The 23,939-nt window shown below is 40.4% G+C and overlaps 1 protein-coding gene across 2 annotated transcripts in view; it reads right to left on the reverse strand.

The window, feature by feature from the left end:
- Positions 1-4,038: 4,038 nt before the first annotated feature.
- The window catches only part of CCDC62 (coiled-coil domain containing 62), a 43,023-nt gene continuing 23,122 nt past the window's right edge, over positions 4,039-23,939 (reverse strand). For both annotated transcript variants that reach the window (XM_036874115.1, XM_036874113.1), the window contains 4 exons: positions 23,608-23,764; positions 20,495-20,620; positions 5,452-5,539; positions 4,039-4,752 (listed from right to left, as the gene is read on the reverse strand). In XM_036874115.1, coding sequence (XP_036730010.1) covers positions 5,486-5,539; positions 20,495-20,620; positions 23,608-23,764 — 337 coding nt within the window. In that variant the 3' untranslated portion in view covers positions 4,039-4,752; positions 5,452-5,485. The remainder of the gene's footprint in view (positions 4,753-5,451; positions 5,540-20,494; positions 20,621-23,607; positions 23,765-23,939) is intronic.

The following is a 23,939-nucleotide window of genomic DNA, read 5'->3' on the forward strand; positions in this document are numbered from 1 at the left end:
GGCCCCCAGGCCCTCGACGCCTCTCGTGTGCGAGCGGAAACACCCGTCCCTCCTCCGTCCTCGCACACACCTCCGCCCGGACTCACCAAATGCTGTCCACACCAGGCCAGGATCTGGTTAATTGGAGAAAACTTGGCCTCGATGAAATCTGACCAATGGAATCACAACTGGACATTTTTTTCTTTCCTTTTTAAAAGTCCTATATTACTTTATGTGTCAAAAGCATACCATTGAGCTGTCCACTCTGTGTGCATCTCTAATGTAACTGCAGCTGTTATCAACGCGGGACTGTGCGATGATTTTTCAGAGACTGCGGGCTCTGCACGAGGACACCTTGCAAGAGCTGAGAAACGGTAAGGGGACCAGGAGAGGCAGGGCTGGGACAGCCTGCAGACAGCTCTGGACCAAACGCAGAGCTGGGCCATCAAAGTGCATGGAACAGGTGCCACAGGAGGTGGTGTTAGATTTTTAAAAACATTGTTATTACTCGTTTGCTTTTAAAATTACCGGCCGCAAGACTGAAGTTTTTCTTTTCTTTCTTTTTTTTTTAAATCATAGTGTATGCTCTCAAATGGTTATTTTGTTTCTGCTATCCTCAGCTTTCCTCTCAGAATATAGGTGTGAAATCACCCAATACAGGTACTAGGGAAGGTACACCCCCTTTGAAGAGGGAAGGTGATGCCTACATAACCCTGAACATTGTCTCCCTGACCCTTTCTGTAACCTCACTGGTTCCTCACTGCCTAGTCCCAGAGCTGACACTGGGAACTTGAAAGATGTATTTAACAAGGCTTTCCTCTCACTCCCCTAAAGATAGGAAATAACCACGCTTTACCTAATTCCAATCACCGAAAAGCTTCTTTACCAGAATAACAATAGAATAACAATAGCTAATATTTACTGAATATTTATCATTTGCTAGGCACTGGACAAAACCCTTTACTTGTATTATTTCATTTTTAACTCTCAGCACCCTAGTCAATAGCTGTGGTGGAATAGGGCCTGCAGTAAAGGGATTTGCAGGCTCCAGACCAGCTGTTTCTCAGACTCCTTTTTCCACATCCAACGAAAGCGCTTATCCTGTGATCTTCACACTTAACACAGCGTCTTCTTTTAAAGCAGGCAACACCCCTCTGTTTAGAATGTCTGCCACTGGGACTTCATCAGCAACCAACTACCACTCTTTCAATAATAAAGAGTTGATTACTGTGCCAGGCGCTGAGCTCAATATTGTCGGGATCCCAGAGTACTTCGCTAAAACATCGCTATTGAATGTAATTTATCTGTTTGTAAGAAAGATTTCTGAGCAGCTGGAGGGCAAGGACCACCCTGTCTTACTCAGTTTTGTTTGTTTGTTTTGGCCGCACCGCACAGCTTGTGGGATTTTTAGTTCCCCAACCAGGGATTGAACCCAGGCCCTTGCGGAGTCCTAACTACTGAACCACCAGGGAATTCCCTGTCTTACTCAGTTTTATACCTTCAGTGCCTAGCAGGGTGTCTGGTGCATTAGCAACGTCCAGTAAAAAATGTGTGTGAAATGAAGGAGTTGAAAAAGTGAGTGAACAGCCCCCCATAATTTGGCACTTCAACATACCGCTTAGTGTCACGAAAGAGCATTCCCGGAGACAAAAGGACACAAGCTTCCCCACTCTCAATTTGTCAGGTTCACCTCTCGGAACACCTTCAGGCAGGAGACCTGGTTCTAGAACTGGCTCTGTCACTGTTTGGCTGAGATTCTCCTTGTTGTGATGTATCTCCAGGGCTGTTTAATGCTTCCCCTGGGCCATTATAAAGGCAAAGCATTTAGGTTACAAATTAGACCTGATTTCAAGGAAAACCCAAGAAGACAAACAATAGAGTTTACATCACTGGGCTTACTAAATGATGGTGCTGCAGTCCCCACACTGCCTGCCTCATTGACACGTGTGTCTGATCTGGTCCCAGCGTCTTTCCAGCTTGCCCATTCTAGTCCATCAGGTCCGAAAATGTGTCATGCTCCTTTCCACCTCAGGACCTTTGCACATGCTGTTACCATTGTCTGGAATGCTCTTTCTCTTCCTGTTTGCCAGTTAGCATCTACTCATATTTCAGCTTAGTTCAGATGTCACTTCCGTTAGCCTTCCCTGAGCCCTCCACCCTTGACCTATGCCCCTGTTATATGCTGACACAGTAGCTCAAAGCTTTATTTCGTACCACTTACCAGTTTTTCATGACCTATTTGTCATTATTTGATTAAGATCTGTCTCTTCCACTAGACTGTAAACAAAGATTGAGTCTGCTTCGCTCATTGTCGTGTCTCCAGCGGCCAGCAAAGCAATACTTGATGTGCGCTCAAATTATTTTGTCTTCTTTTGTTAGATCTCTTAAGCATGCATTTGGCTGAGAACCCAGAAATCATCATTTACAGGACTGATTAATGTGCCCTCGTTTGATGAAGTTCTCGCAAAGGCCATTCTGGTTTTTAACCTACCGTGTCAGCTGTGGTTCTGATTAATGTGTCTGGTTTCTTAATCTGATCTTATTCACTATTCTCTATCACGTATGAAGTGGTTGCCAAGATGATTGTTTAAGGTGTAGAATCATGAACCTTTCTGAAATGGACCCCAACAAAATTGTCATCACATGGCTCAAGAGAAACAAAGGTGCATGACTTTGAAACAGTCACCTAGCTACAGGTATCTAACCAGAGAAGGAAAATCTCAGGTCAAGGCCACCAAGAAAAACTGCAAGATCAATTAGCCATGGTATACAATGTTCCGAAACTCAGCCACATTCCTGAAATGAACCAACCTTACCCCTTAGAGGCTCTCAATCTCCTGCATCCTATTAGCACTTTTTAGTTAAAACTGTTGTTAAGTGTTTATGTATTATCTTGATTCAGAGTTTCTTTCTTTGGGGTATTTCTATTTCTGTTTAATAGAGCTGTTCACAAACTCTAAAAATATACTCACATCAGTCTCTTTTGATGGCTGAGATAATTTCTGGCAGGCAAATTACAGTACAATTTAGTTGCCTCCTCTTTTTTTTTTTTTTTTTCTATTTTTGGCCCCGGGGCCTGCGGGATCCTAGTTCCCTGACTAGGGATCGAACCCGTGCCCTCAGCAGTGAAAGTACAGAGTCCTAACCACTGGACCATCAGGGAATTCCCGCCTCCTCTTAAGATGAAAGAATGTTGATGACAAAATATAAAGGCTAAAATCTAGTTTCATTTTGCAACTATTTCAACATACTGAGGCTGCCTCTCTTTAACAGAAATTGCTCACATATTTAAATAACTTAGGTTGAGAGAGATAAATTGATAATTTAAGGTTTCCATTTTTGAACCGCATGTGCTGTAATTCACAAGAATGTGGAAGGGTAAGAATAGGTGTTGTAGATACTATAACCCTATGAGCTAAAATACATTTAGTTACAAAATAACTTTTGACTTCTTTCAAATCCTTTAGTTCCCTGAAATTGTTCTTTTTAGCACCTAACCAGTGTTCTCTTTTCACTAGGCAAGCTGACATGCAGCCATAACACTATCATAAAGAGAAGGAGAAAATTTAATATTTTGTTTCTCAGAGGGAAAGTCAGCCTCTCCAGGGACATTGCAGGTTTCTACCTTGGAGGCAATAGTTCAGAATCGACTATACACTACCTTTCTCAGTCTTGCTCTGTACACACCAGCCTATCCTGGGCAGAAAGCAAGCATTTATAAAGAACATAGCCAAACCTCGCCCAATTTCTCTTTTCAGCACCCTAATTAAAAAGGCTAAATGGGGTGGCTCCTCCACTCTCATGAAAATCACCTCTGAAGTAGCACTGAAACCTTTTAACAAAGGGGCATTTATACAGCACAATAGAACTTTGATATCTGCAATGCTTAAAAAAATACATTCCCTGTTCCTGAGGAAATTAACTTGCCAGGTTTGGTTTCAGGAGACTGACTTTCCTTATTTCACCCCCCTGTCATAAAAAGAAATCCCAGAAAATTATTTTTATTATTAAAAATATTTTTTATTGACTGAAGCTGATCAGTATATTCTTTAAAAAATTACAAGTTAAAACAGAAATGTTTTAGTCTTTAATGATTAAAAAAAATGCATATAAAACTTGATCTTCCAGCAAGCTTTTGTTTGTATAAGTTGATAGGACTACTACTGACCGAGACAAGAGGGGGCTCTGCTCAGCTTTTGGAACAGAAGGACCTCGACTGTCAGTAACCCAGGAGATAGTTTCTGGTTTAAAATATTTTATATCATATCATTTTATGTCTTTACACAGCAAAGTTCAGGGCTAAAAACCACAAGAGAACATATTTCTCATAGATTTGGAGCTGACTCTGATAAGCTACTGGTTATAATTTAAATGTATGCACAGGTTTTAAAAAAATCAGTTAAAACAGCATTTTATATGCATGGATTCTCTATTTGATGTTCACACTTTTAAAGAACTTGTCGAGTATTGAACTGTAGTGTGCATCTTTACAGAGAAGGCTTTTTCTCTCTTAGCATAATTCCAAGTTTGTATATTATATATAATATACAATTAGGTCTAATTTCTTACACATGAAAAATATTTTTTACACATGAAAATGGTTAACCTGAAGACAAACAAAATATAGATGTTTAAAAATTAACTTTCAGTTTCTGCTCCCCTTTGGTATTAAATGTTGCTTACGAAGGATTACAATCCTCTTTTTGTTTTCAAGGTTAAGTATTAGGTATTGATGTCTGCTTCCTGCCTTCCACATGGATGAGAAATCGGCTTCTGCGGGAAGGAAACGGAGTTAAATAAAAATCAATGAGCACTGGATGGTGTGCTGTAAACTCCCAGTCTCTAAAAAATTAACTATATGTCTTGATTCTCATCAACATAAGGTCACGCAAAATATTATAAATATGAAAACTTCTCAGCAAAGAGAAAGAACAGAAGACAGGGAGACAGGGAGAGGGCTACTTACTGCTTTCAGGGTCTTAAAAATACTCTTATGCTTAAGTGGAAAACAACGGAAATGATTTTACCTTTTAACTGATCAAAATGGATTCTAAAGAAACTTTGCCTATGAAATGAAGGTCTGATAGAAGGAAACACAAATCAAGAAAGTGCTTACTGGATCAATAAACCTTTTTATAAGACTTGAAACCCCAAGGAACAATTTCTTTCCAGACAGACATTCAGATGAAATGCTGACATGTGAGTTTACATTCCGATTTTGAAAGCTATATGAATTCACTTCCTTAGGTTTAAAATTCTGGGTACTGAGAACAAGAACTTTCTGATCTGCATTTCTCTTATAAGTAACTGACATTTTACTGTGATTAAATTTAGAAGGTATGTATAAATAGGTCAAACAAAAGAGAAAGGATTACAGGTCAAACAAACGCACTGCTGTGACTCCACATTATCAATGTTCCCAAGTTACTTATTAAATATAGATATAAGGTGAGATAAGGAAAGGTGACTTACCCATGATCACCATGAATACATGAATTTGTTTTCTTCAGTTACTGAGAAGGGTATTTTTTTCAGCTGACTCTTCTGAGACTTCCACATTCTACAAAACAACTCCCAAATTAATACCCAGGATAGAAAAACTAGAAAATACTTAAGAGGACAATACACAAATATAGCGGAAATGCCTTTAAAAGACCTTAGGGAATTAATGAAATACGATGAAGTAATTTCATACAACCACCATCCATCTACCCAAAAGATGTATTGATTTCCCGCTCATGTGTGGGGTCCCTGTCTCTAAACTGTAGCTGGAATGTTCTGTTTGCTTTACCATACGTGTTATGGCTAAACCCTGGCAATTGGCTAATGCCCAAATATAACTGGCTCTTTGTCAGCCTTTATTATAGACTCTGCGGTGAGCCTTTAGTGAAGACAGTGGTCATCAAGAAGAATCAACAAGTCATAGCGACACTTTAATTCATTACAGTGCCTACTGAGGGTGTAGCATTGTTAGGTTTGGGGGAAATATTAAAAAAGAAGAAGAAGAAAAAGAAGGAAAGAAGAGGAGGAGGATGCTTGGAAAGACACCGGTAGACTCCAGTGGTGAACCTGGCCTTGCTCAGCCTCTGCCTCCTCCCACGGGGCCTACGTTTGAACCATGTTGGGATTATTTTCGGTGCTTCCAGACCTCTGTGCTCTTAATCATGCTGCTTCCTCTCTACTGGAAGAGCCTCCCTAGGTATTGTACAATCTGATGTATTTTATTTTATTCATTTAAAAACATCATTCTAGGGACTTCCCTGGTGGCTCAGTGGTTGAGAATCCGCCTGCCAATGCAGGGGACATGGGTTCGAGCCCTGGTCCGGGAAGATCCCACATGCCGCGGAGCAACTAAGCCCGTGTGCCACAACTACTGAGCCTGCGCTCTAGGGCCCATGAGCCACAACTACTGAGCCCGCGTGCCACAACTACTGAAGCCCGCACGCCTAGAGCCCGAGCTCCGCAACAAGAGAAACCACTGCAATGAGAAGCCCGCGCACCGCGACGAAGACCCAACGCGGCCAAAAATAAATAAATTAAATAAGTAAATTTATTAAAAAAAAAAAAAGAAAAAAGAAAAGGTTAAGAACCCCGACAGGTCATCCCGACAGTTGCAAACTAGTGATGAGGATGTCCAGTCCCATGTTCTGGTCAAAAGTCCAAATTCGGTTTCAGGCTGTGTCCCCCTGACCCCAACACCACAGGAAGCCTGCCGTGGGTGAATGAGATGTGGCAGCTGTGCTGTTTTACTCTCTTTCCTTTTTTCTCTATTTTTAAATTATTGGGGTTTTCAAAATAGTTAATACCTGAGCATGGTTTCAAAAATATATATATTCTTAAAGAAATATATATATTATATATATATATGTGTGTATATATATATATATATATATATATATATATATACACACATATATATATATATATACTTATTCCCATCCCATATGTAGAATTCCACATGAATCTTTCAGCGTCCTGCTTCTTTTCACTTAATAGTATATCCTGGAAACCTTTCCGCATCCAAGACCTTCCTATTCTGTCTCATGGTAATATTCCATGTGCCACAGCTATTCACTCAGTTCCCTCTTGCTGGACACCTGGATCGCTTCCTAACTCTTGCTGTTATAAAGCAATGCTGCCATGAAAAACTTGTACATATACCATTTTACACACATGCGGCTGTACCTGAACGAGAGATTCCCAAAGTGACACTGCCACGGCAAAGGGTCAGCTCTTCTGCAGTTTTTAGAAAACACTGACAGATTCCTTGCCAGAAGGACTGAATCGCTTTGTGCTCCCCCAGCAATGTGTGAGAGTGCCTATTTCAGAGAAAGGCTTTGAATGAAGACCCTTGTCTTTAGCGACAGATGGCAAAACCCTGGTGAAGCAGACAGGCTGCTCAGAACTTACCCTGCTTCCTTACTGCAAAAATTAAGAATTTTTTACAACAGTATTTACTTTTTCTGTAACCAGTTATACTCTGTTCAAAGGACCAGAGGGGAGGAGTTTGCAAAGTGCATTGCCAAGTAGACTTCTGTTAGTTAAAATTCTGTTTTCCCAGCATCTTTAGAATCAGTTAATAATCCATGGGAAAATATATTACATCTGAAGACGATATTTTTTTCCAACTAAATGATTATCTGATTATAATCCTGTGGGATGTTAAGCAAGAGATTTAATCACTTGCCCTCCCCTGTAAAATGAATGGTTGAGACTGGATCTCTCTTTTGGATCCTTCTAGCTCAAAAATTCTCTTAAACCAACTTTTCACCAACCTCAAATAGCTTTAGCATTTTTTCAGTCTATACCTGAGGGTCACTGTTCTGCCTTTTTCCTGAACTCCTCCTATCAGTTCCATTCAAGGAGCATGCTCTGTAGCAGGTATGGCATGTGCTACACTGGGGAAGCCAGGATGAGTGAGAGGGGCTCCTTAACGTGCTCACGGAGGAGCAGAGACCCATGGATGTAATCAGCTGTCATGTACTGTGACACGCACTCTGATGGAGATGCTTACACAAACACACTCCCAGCTGTGCTGTGAGGACAAAAGTGAGGGAGCTCCTGATTACATCTTAGGTAGGAATTTAACATAAAACCCCAAAGGAGAGGTTATTCTGAAATACAGTTGGTTCTGCTATGACACTTCTTTGGAAAACATGCATTTGTTCCAACGCATCGGATATATTAGGGAACAACTTGAGCGTGATGTGAAGTTTGTGTTTGTTAATGTGCGACTCTGTCCACGGGAAACACTAGGTGAACTGGGCCGGGCCATGTAGGAATACACCCCCCACACCCCTCCAAACACCACCCGCGGCGTGTCACGAGCCACATCCATCCACATCTGCTGCTACGACTTTCCATCCACTAACCCTCCTCCTACCACTTTCCAGTAAGTCACAAGCTGCAACCTCTCCGACGCCCAGTTCTACCTGCAGACCTCAGGTCTTTTTCAAGGTAAAGTGCCACATTTATGGCAATATTTGTGTATTTCTTAACTACTTAACATGTATAAAACTGTACTACCATTTAAATTACATTCCTATCCTTTTAAAAAATGTGTCACTGATAAAGTTTTTGAGTATTATGCTCAAAACCCCATTTTCCCCATAAACTGTGTGGTTTTTATTGTGCAGGTTTGCATTGTGTGTTGATTTTTAGGAACCCGTATGTCGCATTACGGCAGATATAACTGTGGTTATCAAAATACTAAACAGGACTGTGATATAATAATACATATCCTTTTTATTAGTGCATTAAATAATAAGATCTAGCAGCAGGCCTAATGGTCTGTAATTCTGAGGTAGTACTAAGTGTAAGTGATATTTCAAGATATATGTAATAGTAATATGGCAGGAAACTCTCTGTGATCCCTACTAATGACAGAGTCACAGGTAGTATGTACTATGATGGCTTGTTTCCTATATTCATAATTGAAGGAAGTGCTACATTTTAATTAGAGGTTAATAAAAATAACCTTACGTGTAATCTTTATCCCCGTCAAAGTTTACGGATCCCCTGAATTCTATTCAACAAACTCTGATTAAAAACCTCTGCCCAACAAATCCATAAAGACAGGAAGTGGATGAGTGTCAGCCCAAGGCTGGGGGAGGCGCAGTGGGGAGTAAGTGCCAGTGGGTACAAGGTTCGTCTGGAATGATGAAAATGTTCTAAAGTCGGACTATGATGATGGTTGCACAACTTTGTAAATATACTAAAACCACTGAATTGTTCGCTTTTACATGGGGGAACTTTATGGTATGTATGTTATCCTTTAATAAAGCTATTAAAAAATTTAAAAACCCTTACCAATACTTAAAAATATGTTCTGCCCCAATGTAAATAAACTACTTCACTAATGCTTCAAAGATTTTGTCAAGAAAAAAATCTTCCTAGAAAACACCACAAAGTCCATCACGGTTTCTACTCTGAAAAGCTTATATGGCACACATGGCACAAATACTTTTAAAAATCACGATTCAGGGAGCCCATTATTCTTTAAGGTAATCTTTGCAATGACCTGTTGAAGCTAGTGGCAGTGAGCATGTTGATTCTAAAATGGTTAATGTCCTAGTTTCAGATCATCTGTCGCAGAGAAACCGCCCCATAGAACTCTGAGTCTAACAAAATTCCAATGTGAAGAAGAGCTAAGCAAGAAATGCCACCAGAGAGAGTATTTCATGGAATAAGGCAAGGATGTTCACTCTCACTATTTCTATTCAATATTGATCTGGAAGTCTTAGCCAGAGCAATAAGGTAAGAAAAAGAAATAAGGCATAAATATTAGAAAAAGAAATTCTTTATTCACAATGACATGACTGTGTATGTAGAAAATCCTAAGAAGCTACAGAAAATCTACTAGAATAGGTGGATTTAGCAAAGGTGCAATTTTTTTTTGACATTTTTTTTCTCTTATTAGTCATCAATTTTATACACATCAGTGTATACATGTCAATCCCAATCTCCCAATTCAGCACACCACCATCCCCACCACCCCGCGGCTTTCCCCCCTTGGTGTCCATACGTTTGTTCTCTACATCTGTGTCTTAACTTCTGCCCTGCACACTGGATCATCTGTACCATTTTTCTAGGTTCCACATACATGTGTTAATATACGATATTTGTTTCTCTCTTTCTGACTTACTTCACTCTGTATGACAGTCTCTAGATCCATCCACGTCTCAACAAATGACCCAATTTCGTTCCTTTTTATGGCTGAGTAATATTCCATTGTATATATGTACCACATCTTCTTTATCCATTTGTCTGTCGATGGGCATTTAGTTTGCTTCCATGACCTGGCTATTGTAAATAGTGCTGCAGTGAACATTGGGGTGCATGTGTCTTTTTGAATTATGGTTTTCTCTGGGTACATGCCCAGTGGTGGGATTGCTGGATCATATGGTAGTTCTATTTTTAGTTTTTTAAGGAACCCCCATACTGTTCTCCACAGTGGCTGTATCAATTTACATTCCCACCAACAGTGCAAGAGGGTTCCCTTTTCTCCGCACCCTCTCCAGCATTTGTTGTTTGTAGATTTTCTGATGATGCCCATTCTAACTGGTGTGAGGTGATACCTCATTGTAGTTTTGATTTGCATTTCTCTAATAATGAGTGATGTTGAGCAGCTTTTCATGTGCTTATTGGCCATCTGTATGTCTTCTTTGGAGAAATGTCTATTTAGGTCTTCTGCCCATTTTGGATTGGGTTGTTTCTTTTTTTAATATTGAGCTGCATGAGCTGTTTATATATTTTGGAGATTAATCCTTTGTCCTAATCCTTTGTCCGCTGATCCGTTTGCAAATATTTTCTCCCATTCTGAGGGTTGTCTTTTCATCTTGTTTATGGTTTCCTTTGCTGTGCAAAAGCTTTTAAGTTTCACTAGGCCCCATTTGTTTTTATTTCCATTACTCTAGGAGGTGGATCAAAAAAGATCTTGCTGTGATTTATGTCAAAGAGTGTTCTTCCTATGTTTTCCTCTAAGAGTTTTATAGTGTCCGGTCTTACATTTAGGTCTCTAATCCATTTTGAGTTTATTTTTGTGTATGGTGTTAGGGAGTGTTCTGATTTCATTCTTTTACACGTAGCTGTCCAGTTTTCCCAGCACCACTTATTGAAGAGACTGTCTTTTCTCCATTGTATATCTTTGCCTCCTTTGTCATAGATTAGTAGACCATAAGTGCGTGGGTTTATCTCTGGGTTTTCTATCTTGTTCCATTGAGCTATGTTTCTGTTTTTGTGCCAGTATCATATTGTCTTGATTATTGTAGCTTTGTAGTATAGTCCGAAGCCAGGGAGTCTGATTCCTCCAGCTCCGTTTTTTTCCCTCAAGACTGCTTTGGCTATTTGGGGTCTTTTACATACAAATTTTAAGACTTTTTGTTCTAGTTCCATAAAAAGTGCCACTGGTAATTTGTTAGGGGTTGCATTGAATCTGTATATTGCTTTGGGTAGTATAGTCATTTTCACAAGGTTGATTCTTCCAATCCAAGAACATGGTATATCTCTCCATCTGTTGGTATCATCTTTAATTTCTTTCATCAGTGTCTTATAGTTTTATGCATACAGGTCTTTTGTCTCCCTAGGTAGGTTTATTCCTAGGTATTTTATTCTTTTTGTTGAAATGGTAAATGGGAGTGTTTCCTTAATTTCTCTTTCAGATTTTTCATCATTAGTGTATAGGAATGCAAGAGATTTCTGTGCATTAATTTTGTATCCTGCAACTTTACCAAATTCATTGATTAGCTCTAGTAGTTGTCTGGTGGCATCTTTAGGATTCTCTATGTATAGTATCATGTCATCTGCAAACAGTGACACTTTTACTTCTTCTTTTCCAATTTGTATTCCTTTTATTTCTTTTTCTTCTCTGACTGCCGTGGCTAGGACTTCCAAAACTATGTTGAATAATAGTGGTGAGAGTGGACATCCTTGTCTTCTTCCTGATCTTAGAGGAAATGCTTTCAGTTTTTCACCATTGAGAATGATGTTTGCTGTGGGTTTGTCGTATATGGCCTTTATTATGTTGAGGTAGGTTCCCTCTATGCCCACTTACTGGAGAGTTTTTATCATAAATGGGTGTTGAATTTTGTCAAAAGCTTTTTCTGCATCTATTGAGATGATCATATGGTTTTTATTCTTCAATTTGTTAATATGGTGTATCACATGGATTGATTTGCGTATATTGAAGAATCCTTGCATCCCTGGGATAAATCCCACTTGATCGTGGTGTATGATCCTTTTAATGTGTTGTTGGATTCTGTTTGCTAGTATTTTGTTGAGGATTTTTGCATCTATATTCATCAGTGATATTGGTCTGTAATTTTCTTTTTTTGTAGTATTTTGTCTGGTTTTGGTACCAGGGTGATGGTGGCCTCCTAGAATGAGTTTGGGAGTGTTCCTTCCTCTGCAATTTTTTGGAAGAGTTTGAGAAGGATGGGTGTTAGCTCTTCTCTAAATGTCTGATAGTATTCACCTGTGAAGCCATCTGGTCCTGGACTTTTGTTTGTTGGAAGATTTTTTTTTTTAATTAATCTATTTATTTATTTATTTACTTATATTTATTTTTGGCTTCATTGGGTCTTCATTGCTGTGCACGGGCTTTCTCTAGTTGTGGCGAGCGGGGGCTACTCTTCATTGCAGTGCGCGGGCTTCTTATTGTCGTGGCTTCTCTTGTTTTGGAGCATGGGCTCTAGGCACGCGGGCTTCAGTAGTTGTGGCACGCGGGCTCAGTAGTTGTGGTTTGCGGGCTCTAGAGCACAGGCTCAGTAGTTGTGGCGCACGGGCTTAGTTGCTCCGCGGCATGTGGGATCTTCCCAGACCAGGGCTCGAACCCGTGTCCCCTGCATTGGCAGGTGGATTCTTAACCACTGCGCCACCAGGGAAGTTCCTGTTGGAAGATTTTTAATCACAGTTCCAATTTCATTACTTGTGATTGGTCTGTTCATATTTTCTATTTCTTCCTGGTTCAGTGTTGGAAGGGTATATACCTTTCTAAGAATTTGTCCATTTCTTTCAGGTTGTCCATTTTATTGGCATAGAGTTGCTTGTAGTAGTCTCTTAGGATGCTTTGTATTTCTGCGGTGTCTGTTGTAACTCCTCCTTTTTCATTTCTAATTTTATTGATTTGAGTCCTCTCCTTCTTTTTCTTGATGAGTCTGGCTAATGGTTTATCAATTTTGTTTATCTTCTCAAAGAACCAGCTTTTAGTTTTATTGATCTTTGCTATTGTTTTCTTTGTTTCTATTTCATTTATTTCTGCTCTGATCTTTATGATTTCTTTCCTTCTGCTAACTTTGGGTTTTGTTTGTTCTTCTTTCTCTAGTTCCTTTAGGTGTAAGGTTAAATTGTTTACTTGAGATTTTTCTTGTTTCTTGAGGTAGGCTTGTATAGCTATAAACTTCCCTCTTAGAACTGCTTTTGCTGCATCCCATAGGTTTTGGATGGTCGTGTTTTCATTGTCATTTGTCTCTAGGTATTTTTTGATTTCCTCAGTGATCTCTTGGTTATTTAGTAACGTATTGTTTAGCCTCCATGTGTTTGTGTTTTTTACGTTTTTTTCCCTGCAATTCATTTCTAATCTCATAGCATTGTGGCCAGAAAAGATGCTTGATACAATTTCAATTTTCTTAAATTTACTGAGGCTTGATTTGTGACCCAAGATCTGATCTATCCTGGAGAATGTGTTCTGTGCACACTTGAGAAGAAAGTGTAATCTGCTGTTTTTGGATGGAATGTCCTATAAATATCAGTTAAATCTATCTGGTCTATTGTGTCATTTAAAGCTTCTGTTTCCTTATTTATTTTCATTTTGGATGATCTGTCCATTGGTGTAAGTGAGGTGTTAAAGTCCCCCACTATTATTGTGTTACTGTCGATTTCCTCTTTTATAGTTGTTAGCAGTTGCCTTATGTATTGAGGTGCTCCTATGTTGGGTGCATATATATTTATAATTGTTATATCTTCTTCTTGGATTGATCCTTTGATCATTATGTAGTGTCCTTCCTTGTCTCTTGTAACATTCTTTATTTTAAAGTTTATTTTATCTGATATGAGTATTGCTACTCCAGCTTTCTTTTGATTTCCATTTGCATGGAATATCTTTTTCCATCCCCTCACTTTCAGTCTGTATGTGTCCCTAGGTCTGAAGTGGGTCTCTTGTAGACAGCATATATATGGGTCTTGTTTTTGTATCCATTCAGCAAGCCTGTGTCTTTTGGTTGGAGCATTTAATCCATTCATGTTTAAGGTAATTATCGATATGTATGTTCCTATGACCGTTTTCTTAATTGTTTTGGGTTTGTTTTTGTAGGTCCTTTTCTTCTCTTGTGCTTCCCACTTAGAGAAGTTCCTTTAGCATTTGTTGTAGAGCTAGTTTGGTGGTGCTGAATTCTCTTAGCTTTTGCTTATCTGTAAAGCTTTTGATTTCTCCATCAAATCTGAATGAGATCCTTGCCGGGTAGAGTAATCTTGGTTGTAGGTTCTTCCCTTTCATCACTTTAAGTATATCATGCCACTCCCTTCTGGCTTGTAGAGTTTCTGCTGAGAAATCAGCTGTTAACCTTATGGGAGTTCCCTTGTATGTTATCTGTCATTTTTCCCTTGCTGCTTTCAATAATTTTTCTTTGTGTTTAATTTTTGCCAATTTGATTACTATGTGTCTCTGCCTCTTTCTCCTTGGGTTTATCCTGTATGGGACTCGCTGCGCTTCCTACACTTGGGTGGCTATCTCCTTTCCCATGTTAGGGAAGTTTTCGACTATAATCTCTTCAAATATTTTCTCTGGTCCTTTCTCTCTCTCTTCTCCTTCTGGGACCCCTATAATGCGAATGTTGTTGCGTTTAATGTTGTCCCAGAGGTCTCTTAGGCTGTCTTCATTTCTTTTCATTCTTTTTTCTTTATTCTGTTCCGCAGCAGTGAATTCCACCATTCTGTCTTCCAGGCACTTATCCGTTCTTCTGCCTCAGTTATTCTGCTATTGATTCCTTCTTGTGTAGTTTTCATTTCAGTCGTTGTATTGTTCATCTCTGTTTGTTTGTTCTTTAATTCTTCTAGGTCTTTGTTAAACATTTCTTGCATCTTCTCGATCTTTGCCTCCATTCTTTTTCCGAGGTCCTGGATCATCTTCACTATCATTATTCTGAACTCTTTTTCTGGAAGGTTGCCTATCTCCACTTCATTTAGTTGTTTTTCTGGGGTTTTATCTTGTTCCTTCATCTGGTACGTAGCCCTCTGCCTTTTCATTTTGTCTATCTTTCTGTGAATGTGGTTTTTGTTCCACAGGCTGCAGGATTGTAGTTCTTCTTGCTCCTGCTGTCTGCCCTCTGGTGGATGAGGCTATCTAACAGGCTTGTGCAAGTTTCCTGCTAGTGTTGGAGGGTCTCCTGCAGAGGCGGGTGGTGGCTATGGCTCACCGTGGGGACCAGGACACTGGCAGCAGAAGTTCTGGGAAGTACTCCTTGGCGTGAGCCCTCCCAGAGTCTGCCATTAGCCCCACCAAAAAGCCCAGGTAGCAAAGATGCAATTTATATAGTTCTTTATATCATCAACAAACAATTTGAGAATGAAATTTAAAATACCACGTATGATGGCATCAATAAACAAAATGTTAGGAATAAATTTTTAAAAAGATGTGTAATGGGGCTTCCCTGGTGGCGCAGTGGTTAAGAATCCGCCTGCCAATGCAGGGGACACGGGTTCGAGCCCTGGTCCAGGAAGATCCCACATGCCGCGAAGCAACTAAGCCCGTGTGCCCCAACTATTGAGCCTGTGCTCTAGAGCCCACAAGCCACAACTACGGAGCCCGCGTGCCACAACTACTGAGCCTGTGTGCCTAGAGCCTGTGCTCTGCAACAAGAGAAGCCACTGCAATGAGAAGCCCGTCAACACAACTAGAGAAAGCCCACGTGCAGCAATGAAGACCCAACGCAGCCAAAAATAAATACATTAATTAAATAAATTTTTTAAAAAAATGTGTAAGACACCTACAATGAAAACTACAAAATACAGTTTAAGAGAAAAGAAGGAAGACCTAAGCAACTGGAGATATACTCTGTTCACAGATGTCAATCCTTCCCAAAGTGATCTATGGATTCAATGAAATCACAATACCAGAGGGCATTTTTAAAAAACTGACACGTTGACTCTAAAATTGCTGTGGACCTGGCAAAGGGCCTAGAACAGGCAAAACAATTTTGCAAAAGAACAGAATCAAGGATGTATACTGATTTCAAGATTTCCTATAGAGTTATATAATCAATTTGGTGTGGTATTGGTGTAAGGAGAACAACCATATCAATGGAACTGATTGGAGAGTCCAGAAATAGACCCTTGAATATACAGTCAACAGATTTTCAGTAAAGATGCTGAAAGTAATTCAATGGAGAAAGGACAGTCTTTTCAACAAATGATGATGATAATGGAGCTAAAATCTGTATGGAGAAAAATGAACCTTGATCTTTACTTCACATCATCTGCAAAATTTAAATAAGAGATGAACCATAGACCTAAACAGAACCACAAAACTTCTAGGAGGAGAAAATATTCACAACCTTGAGGTAGACTTCTTGGAACACAAAACGCACCGTTAAAAAAAAAAAAAGGATAAAGTTGGACTTCATCAAAATTTCAAATTTCTGCTCTTTTATTCTTAAGAGAATGAAAAGGCAAGCCACAAACTAGGAGAAAATATTAATAATATATTTGACAAAAGATAAAGAACTTGTGTCTAGATTATATGAAAAACTCTTACAACTCAATAAATAAAAAAGGAAACAATCAAATTAAAAATGGGCAAAGGACTTAAAGACACTGCACAGAAGAAGACATATGACAGGCCAAAGAGCACATGAAGATGCACATCATTAGGTTATCAGGAAAATGCAAATTATTCAATGGCAACGAGATGCCACTTCAGATCTACTAGAATGGCTAAAATCAAACAGACTGACAAAACCAAGGTTGGGTGAGGATATGGAGCACCTGGACCTCTCACACACGGCTGGTAGGGATGTAAAATCATACAACCACCTTGAAGAACGGTTTGGCAGTTTATAAAAAAGTTAAATCCTATAACTAGCAATTCTACTTCTAGGTATTTACCTTAGAGAAATGAAAACATATGTCTGTTAAAAAAAAAGGCTTGTGTAAGAATGTTCATAGCAGGGACTTCCCTGGTGGCGTGAATCTGCCTGCCAATGCGGGGGACACAGGTTCGATCCCTGGTCCGAGAAGATCCCACATGCTGCGGAGCAACGAAGCCCGTGCGCCACAACTACTGAGCCTGCGCTCTAGAGCCCGCGAGCTGCAACTACTGAGCCCACGTGCCACAACTACTGAAGCCCGCACGCCTAGAGCTCGTGCTCCACAACAAGAGACGCCACCGCAAATGAGAAGCCCGCGCACCAAAACGAAAGAGTAGTCCCCGCTTGCCACAACTAGAGAAAGGCTGCACGCAGCAGTGAAGACCCAACACAGCCAAAAAAAAAAAAGTTCATAGCAGCTTTATCTATAATAGTCCAAAATTGGAAACCACCCAAATATCCCATCAACAGGCGAATAAACAAACTGTGGTCTATTCATATACAATGGAATACTAATCACCAATAAAAAGGAGTGAAATACTGATACACACAGCAACATGGATGAATCTCAAAATAATTCTATTGAAAGGAGCTAGATAAGGAGTACATAGTGTATGATTGCACTTATATGAAGTTCTAGAACAGGAAAAATTATTCTCTGACGATAAAAGTCAAATCGGTAGCTGCCTAGAGTGGCAGTAAGGGAAGATTCACTCCAAAGAGGATGAGGGAACTTCCTGGGGTGATGGAAATGTTCTATACCTTGATTGGGATGTTGGTTACATGGGTACATATGTGTAATGTACACATACATTAACATACATTAGAGCTAAATAAACTGATTGAACTAATGATCTATACCAGTTCTTCATTAAAGAACAAGTATATAGGCATTAAAGACATTCTTTTATTTATTTATTTTGGCTGCGTTGGGTCTTCATTGCTGCACGTGGGCTTTCTCTAGTTGTGACGAGCGGGGGCTACTCTTCATTGCGGTGCACAGGTTTCTCATTGTTGTGGCTTCTCTTGTTGTGGAGCACGGGTGCAAGGTACGCGGACTTCAGTAGTTGTGGCACATAGGCTCAGTAGTTGTGGCACAGGGGCTTAGTTGCTCCGCAGCATGTGGGATCTTCCCAGACCAGGGCTCGAACCCGTGTGCCCTGCATTGGCAGGCAGATTCTTAACCACTGCGCCACCAAGGAAGCCCTAAAGACATTCTTAATAAAATGTCTTTATTGGCTGAGATAGTATAAATTACACCTAAATAAAGTTTATTTAAAAAGAAAGGTATTTCAGTGTTTTGCAGACCTTTTTAATTTTAGATTTTTTGGTCAGGGATACAAAAAAGTTTAACTCAATGGCCTTCAAATACCTTTAACTATGCCCATAGCACATCCAAGTAATGTACCTGGAATCTTAAAGCATCCGTTTCAAGCTCTTATTCTACAGATTAGGAAATTGGGACCCAAGTATTCTGATTTCAAGTTCAATGTTCTTTTCACTATTTATGTTAGGCTATAAAATCTACAAAGCAACTTATATCATTGCTACTGAAAGGTTCCTGTGCTCAGAAAAAGCAGTTAGAGGGAATTCCCTGGTGGTGCAGTGGTTAAGAATCCGCCTGCCAGGGCTTCCCTGGTGGTGCAGTGGTTGAGAGTCCGCCTGCCAATGTAGGGCACACGGGTTCGGGCCCTGGTCTGGGAAGATCCCACATGCCACGGAGAAACTGGGCCCGTGAGCCACAACAACTGAGCCTGCGCGTCTGGAGCCTATGCTCCGCAACAAGAGAGGCCGCGATAGTGAGAGGCCCGCCTACCGCGATGAAGAGTGGCCCCCGCTTGCCGCAACTAGAGAAAGCCCTCGCACAGAAACGAAGACCCAACACAGCCATAAATAAATAAATAAATAAATAAATTTAAAAAAAAAAAAAAGAATCCGCCTGCCAATGCAGGGGACACAGGTTCGATCCCTGGTCCAGGAAGATCCCACATGCCGTGGAGCAACTAAGCCCGTGCGCCACAACTACTGAGCCTGCGCTCTAGGGCCCGCGAGCCACAACTACCAAGGCTGTGTGCTGCAACTACCGAACCCTGTGCGCCTAGAGCCCGTGCTCTGCAACAAGAGAAGCCACCGCAATGAGAAGCCCACGCACCACAACGAAGAGTAGCTCCTGCTCACCACAACTAGAGAAAGCCCACACGCAGCAAAGAAGACCCAAACGCAGCCATAAATAAATAAATAAATAAATAAATAAACAAATAAAGAGTAGTATTAAAAAAAAAAAAGACAGTTAGAATTAACGTGTGAAACACTCCCCAAAGAATGATAAATTTAGGAAATTACTATTTTGCAATTCCTCATGAAATAACAGATCTAAGTCATAAAAATCAAGGAATGCTAAAATCCTTAAGTGAACTTAAGGGAAAGTCTATAATAAAAAAGCTCAGGCTGACAATCTCCTGAACTCCCATCAAGCCTGACATCCAAAAGTGGGACAACCAGACATGAGGATCCTCCCGATACAATGCACTAGGCAGTAGACAGCATCGCCCAGGAAGGCGTCGTCCCAAAACAGACAAAAACCCCAAACTGATCCCAAGTCTAATCAAGTTGCCAGATGGAAACACTAGTTTACAGGAATTTGGGGGATAAAACAACAGACAGGATGGAGTCAGCAAGATCCAGAACGTGGGAAATTCTACTGGACAATGACCCAGTGTTTCTTCCACAAATAAATGGCATTAAAAAACAATGAAAGAAGAAGAAGAAAGAGGAGGAAGAAGAAGGAAGGAAGAGGGAGGAAGGAAGGAAAGAGGGAGGGAGGGAGGGAAGGAGAAGGAACTGTTAGTGATTAAGAGAGACCTTAAGGGACTTATCCAAGCGCAAAGTATGGACCTCGGTTGAGTATTGATTTGAATAAGCAGTAAAAAGACATTTTTGAGATAAATGGGGAAACCTTAACGTGGTCTAGTCAATAGACGATATTAAAGAGTTCCTGTTAATTTGGCTGGGTGTGAAAAAAGTCCTTATCTCTTAGAGCTACAGAACGAAGTACATATGAGTGAAATGATATGATGTCTAAGATTTGCTTTAAAATGTTTCGGGAGAAAACAGATATGGATGGGGGAAGATGAAACAAAAACAGCAGAAAGCTGATGGTTACTGAAGCTCTGTGGTTGGAAGTATTCTACTTCCGTATTTGAAATTTTCTACAATAAAATATTTTTTAAAAAATCCTCCGGAATGTACGTACACGTGCCCAGGTAACTGGAAAGAGGAAGTCTGGGTGTGGCGACATCTGAGTATGACTTTCTCTTCCTCCTTAAACCCAGCCCGCTACCTCCTCCCCTTTCCCTCTAACAGAAAGGGACGTTTGCGCACAGCAACTGGAGTGTCTGGATACTACAAATGGGGTCGAAAGAAAAGGAACCACGTACATTTCTGGCGCTGCTGCTGAGATTCTCAGAGCTCATGGGGAGCAGCGTGCTCAGCTCCAGATCTGTAACCATCTGACGGGATTCTGCCAGCAAACGCTGAAGCTTGCTTGTGGGAGAAAAGTCATCCTGGGCAAACAACACAATTCAAGCATTCATGAAATCAAGAAGCACTTTTCATTGTTTACGTTTACAAGTACAATGTAAGGAACACAAATGTTAACTGTTCACTAATGTTTGACTTTAGGTATTACATATCAAAGCAGGGCATTAAACACTAGAAGAACCAAATTCCATTTATTTCTTAGAACCTACTTTGCTAAATAATTTGACTTAAACAGAACTTACTACGACTAATTAAGTAACATCCATGTGATGAAAGAATCCTAGGCATTGTTTACCTCTCTTAAATCAACTTGCCAAGGCTGTAATTACCAGGTCAAAATACTTACAAAACGCAACTTTAACACTCAAGGCTTGTTAGCTTTTAAAAATAAGTAGAAATACGCCTTAGTTTGTTTATTCTTATTTAATTTTCAACTCTGTGTAAAAAGTTTTCCACAGTGTACAATCTGTGAGTTTTCCACAGTGGACATACAATTAACTGTACAATTAAGTGTACAGGGGCTTCCCTGGTGGCGCAGTGGTTAAGAATCTGCCTGCCAATGCAGGGGACACGGGTTTGATCCCTGGTCTGGGATGATCCCACATGCCACAGAGCAGCTAAGCCCGTGCACCACAACTACTGAGCCTGCGCTCTAGAGCCCGCGAGCCACAGCTACCGAGCCCACGTGCCACAACTACTGAAGCCCGCACGCCTAGAGCCCGTGCTCCACAGCAAGAGAAGCCACCGCAGTGAGAAGCCCGTGCACCACAACGAAGAGTAGCCCCTGCTCGACACAACTAGAGAAAGCCCGCACGCAGCAACAAAGACCCAATGCAGCCAAAAATAACTAAGTTAATTAAGTGTACAATCTGATGAGTTCCTACATACATGTGTACATGAGTACACACCCATGAAGCCATCCCCACAATGAATATGGGTAGCGTTTATCACGCCTTTGGCCCTTTGGAATTCCTGCCTCTGCGAGTGCCTCCTCGCCATTCCCAGACAACTACTGATCTGCTTTCAGTCACCAGAGATTAGTTTGCATCTTCTAGAATTTTATATAGATGCATTACATACTTTTGTCTGTCTGGCTTCTTTCACTCAGCATAATTATCTTGAGATTTACCTATGTTGTATGTGTATAAATAGTTCATTCCTTTTTATTGCTGAGAAGTACTCCATTGTATGGATATACCCCAGTTTATCTATTCACCTACTGCAGTATATTTGGGTTGTTTCCAGTTTTTTTAGCTAGTGCACATAAAGCTGCTTTAATATTTATGTGGACATATGTTTCCATTTCTCTAGGAGTAGAACAGCTGGGTCATAGGGTAGGTGTATATTTAATTTTTTTTTAAAGTAGTTTTTTAATAGAAAGTACCCAAGTGTTTCCCAAAGTGGCTCTACCATTTACATTCCCACCATCAGGGAACAAAAGTCCCAGGTGCTCCCGATTCTAGTCAACACTTGGTGCAGTCAATTTTGAACAAAGAGAACTAACACTCATCAAATACCCATTAGGGGCCAGGCCCTACAATATCCCCTTTAAACCAAGCAACTGTGATGTTATAATTGCATATTTGCAGGCGAAGAAACTGGGGCTCAAAGAAATTAAATAACTGTACTAACGTCACTGAGCTATGACAAAGCAAAACTGGGATTTGAACCCAGATGAGTTTGATTTCAAAGCCGGATATCTTCCCAAAATAACACCAAAAATAACTAAGTTTACTTGAACTTATTTTCTTTATGAACCACCTGCAAAGGGGACCCCATTCATGATGAAGACACTGGCTCATCCACAATAATGACACTGTAGACACAACCTCACTGCCTGTCTGTAGGGGCGTGGACAGACTGCGGTTTATTCAATCACTGGCCCGCACATCAAGCAACAATCAAAATGAAGAGGCTAGGTCCACAGTGTCAGCACAGATGAAGGTCACAAAACACTGACAAAGCTGGAAAATCACATCAGAAAGGGATACAGACAGACCATAGAGCACTGAGCTGAGCTCCCTGTGCTATACGGCAGGTGCCCACTAGCTATCTGTTTTACACGTGGTAGTGTATATATGTCAATCCCAATCTCCCAATTCATCCCCCTCTTCCCCCGTGCCGTGGACACACGTCTGTTCTCTACGTCTGCGTCTCTATTCCTGCCCTTAAGTATACACTTTTATGTAAAACATAAAAGCATAAAGCAAGCATGGACGCAACTTCAGGGTAGTGGTTAACTGGTGGGGGTGGAGGGTAGGCACAGGCAGAATGGCACATGAACTTACCCTTTATCTGTAACATTTTATTTCTTTAACAAGTTGAAAAATATAGCAAACATGGCAAAATGTCAACATGTTAAATCCGAATGTAAGTACATAGTTACTTGTATTTTTCCTTTTCTGTGTGTTTAAAATATTTATTAAAAATAGATATATCGAGCTTCCCTGGTGGCACAGTGATTAAGAATCCGCCTGCCAATGCAGGGGACATGGGTTTGAGCCCTGGTCTGGGAAGATCCCACATGCCGCAGAGCGGCTAGGTCCGTGAGCCACAACTACTGAGCTTATGCATCTGGAGCTTGTGCTCTGCAACGGGAGAGGCCGCGACAGTGAGAGGCCCGCGCACCGCGATGAAGAGTGGCCCCCGCTCACCGCAACTGGAGAAAGCCCTCGCACAGAAACGAAGACCCAACACAGCCAAAAATAAATAAAATAAATAAATATAAATAAAATAAATTAATTAATTAAAAAAAAAAGAGATATATCCATCACCTGGAGGGCCTGAGGGACATCCTACCTGAAGTTATCTATAGGATATTTAAAGAAAAAAGAAGGTACATAATTATGACTTCAGTTAAATAATATAAATTAAAGTCCTATAATTAAAAAAAAACCTGAAGAATAGCCAAAATTAAGCACACTAACAGTAGTGCTCTAGGAGAATTAAAAGTATGCTGGGGCGAAGTCTTGCTTGAATTAAGCTGGGTATTTCTAAGCGAAATACAAACCTTTTCACTGGGCAGTGCTGCATCTTTGTTGACTAACAAAATCTCAGATGAATTCTTTTTATCAGAAGAGGACTCCGTCTCTATGAACTTCTCACCCTCTCTTAAGGCAGATTTTGAAGAACCCAAACAGTGGGACTGCTGGATGGCAATCAGCTCACTGTGAATAATAAAACAAAAACAAAAACAGGCATCTTGAAACAACAGCAAACACATGTCACCAATACTGTTATACTTGAAAGTATTTCAACAGGACAAAAAAAAAAAGAAAATGTTTTCTTTTCTGATGACGAAGCTCAAGTTTGAACAGAACATTAGAGACCTGAGCAGAATAT

The sequence above is a fragment of the Balaenoptera musculus genome, chromosome 14 (genome assembly GCF_009873245.2).
Source record: "Balaenoptera musculus isolate JJ_BM4_2016_0621 chromosome 14, mBalMus1.pri.v3, whole genome shotgun sequence".
Taxonomy (NCBI): Eukaryota; Metazoa; Chordata; class Mammalia; order Artiodactyla; family Balaenopteridae; genus Balaenoptera; species Balaenoptera musculus.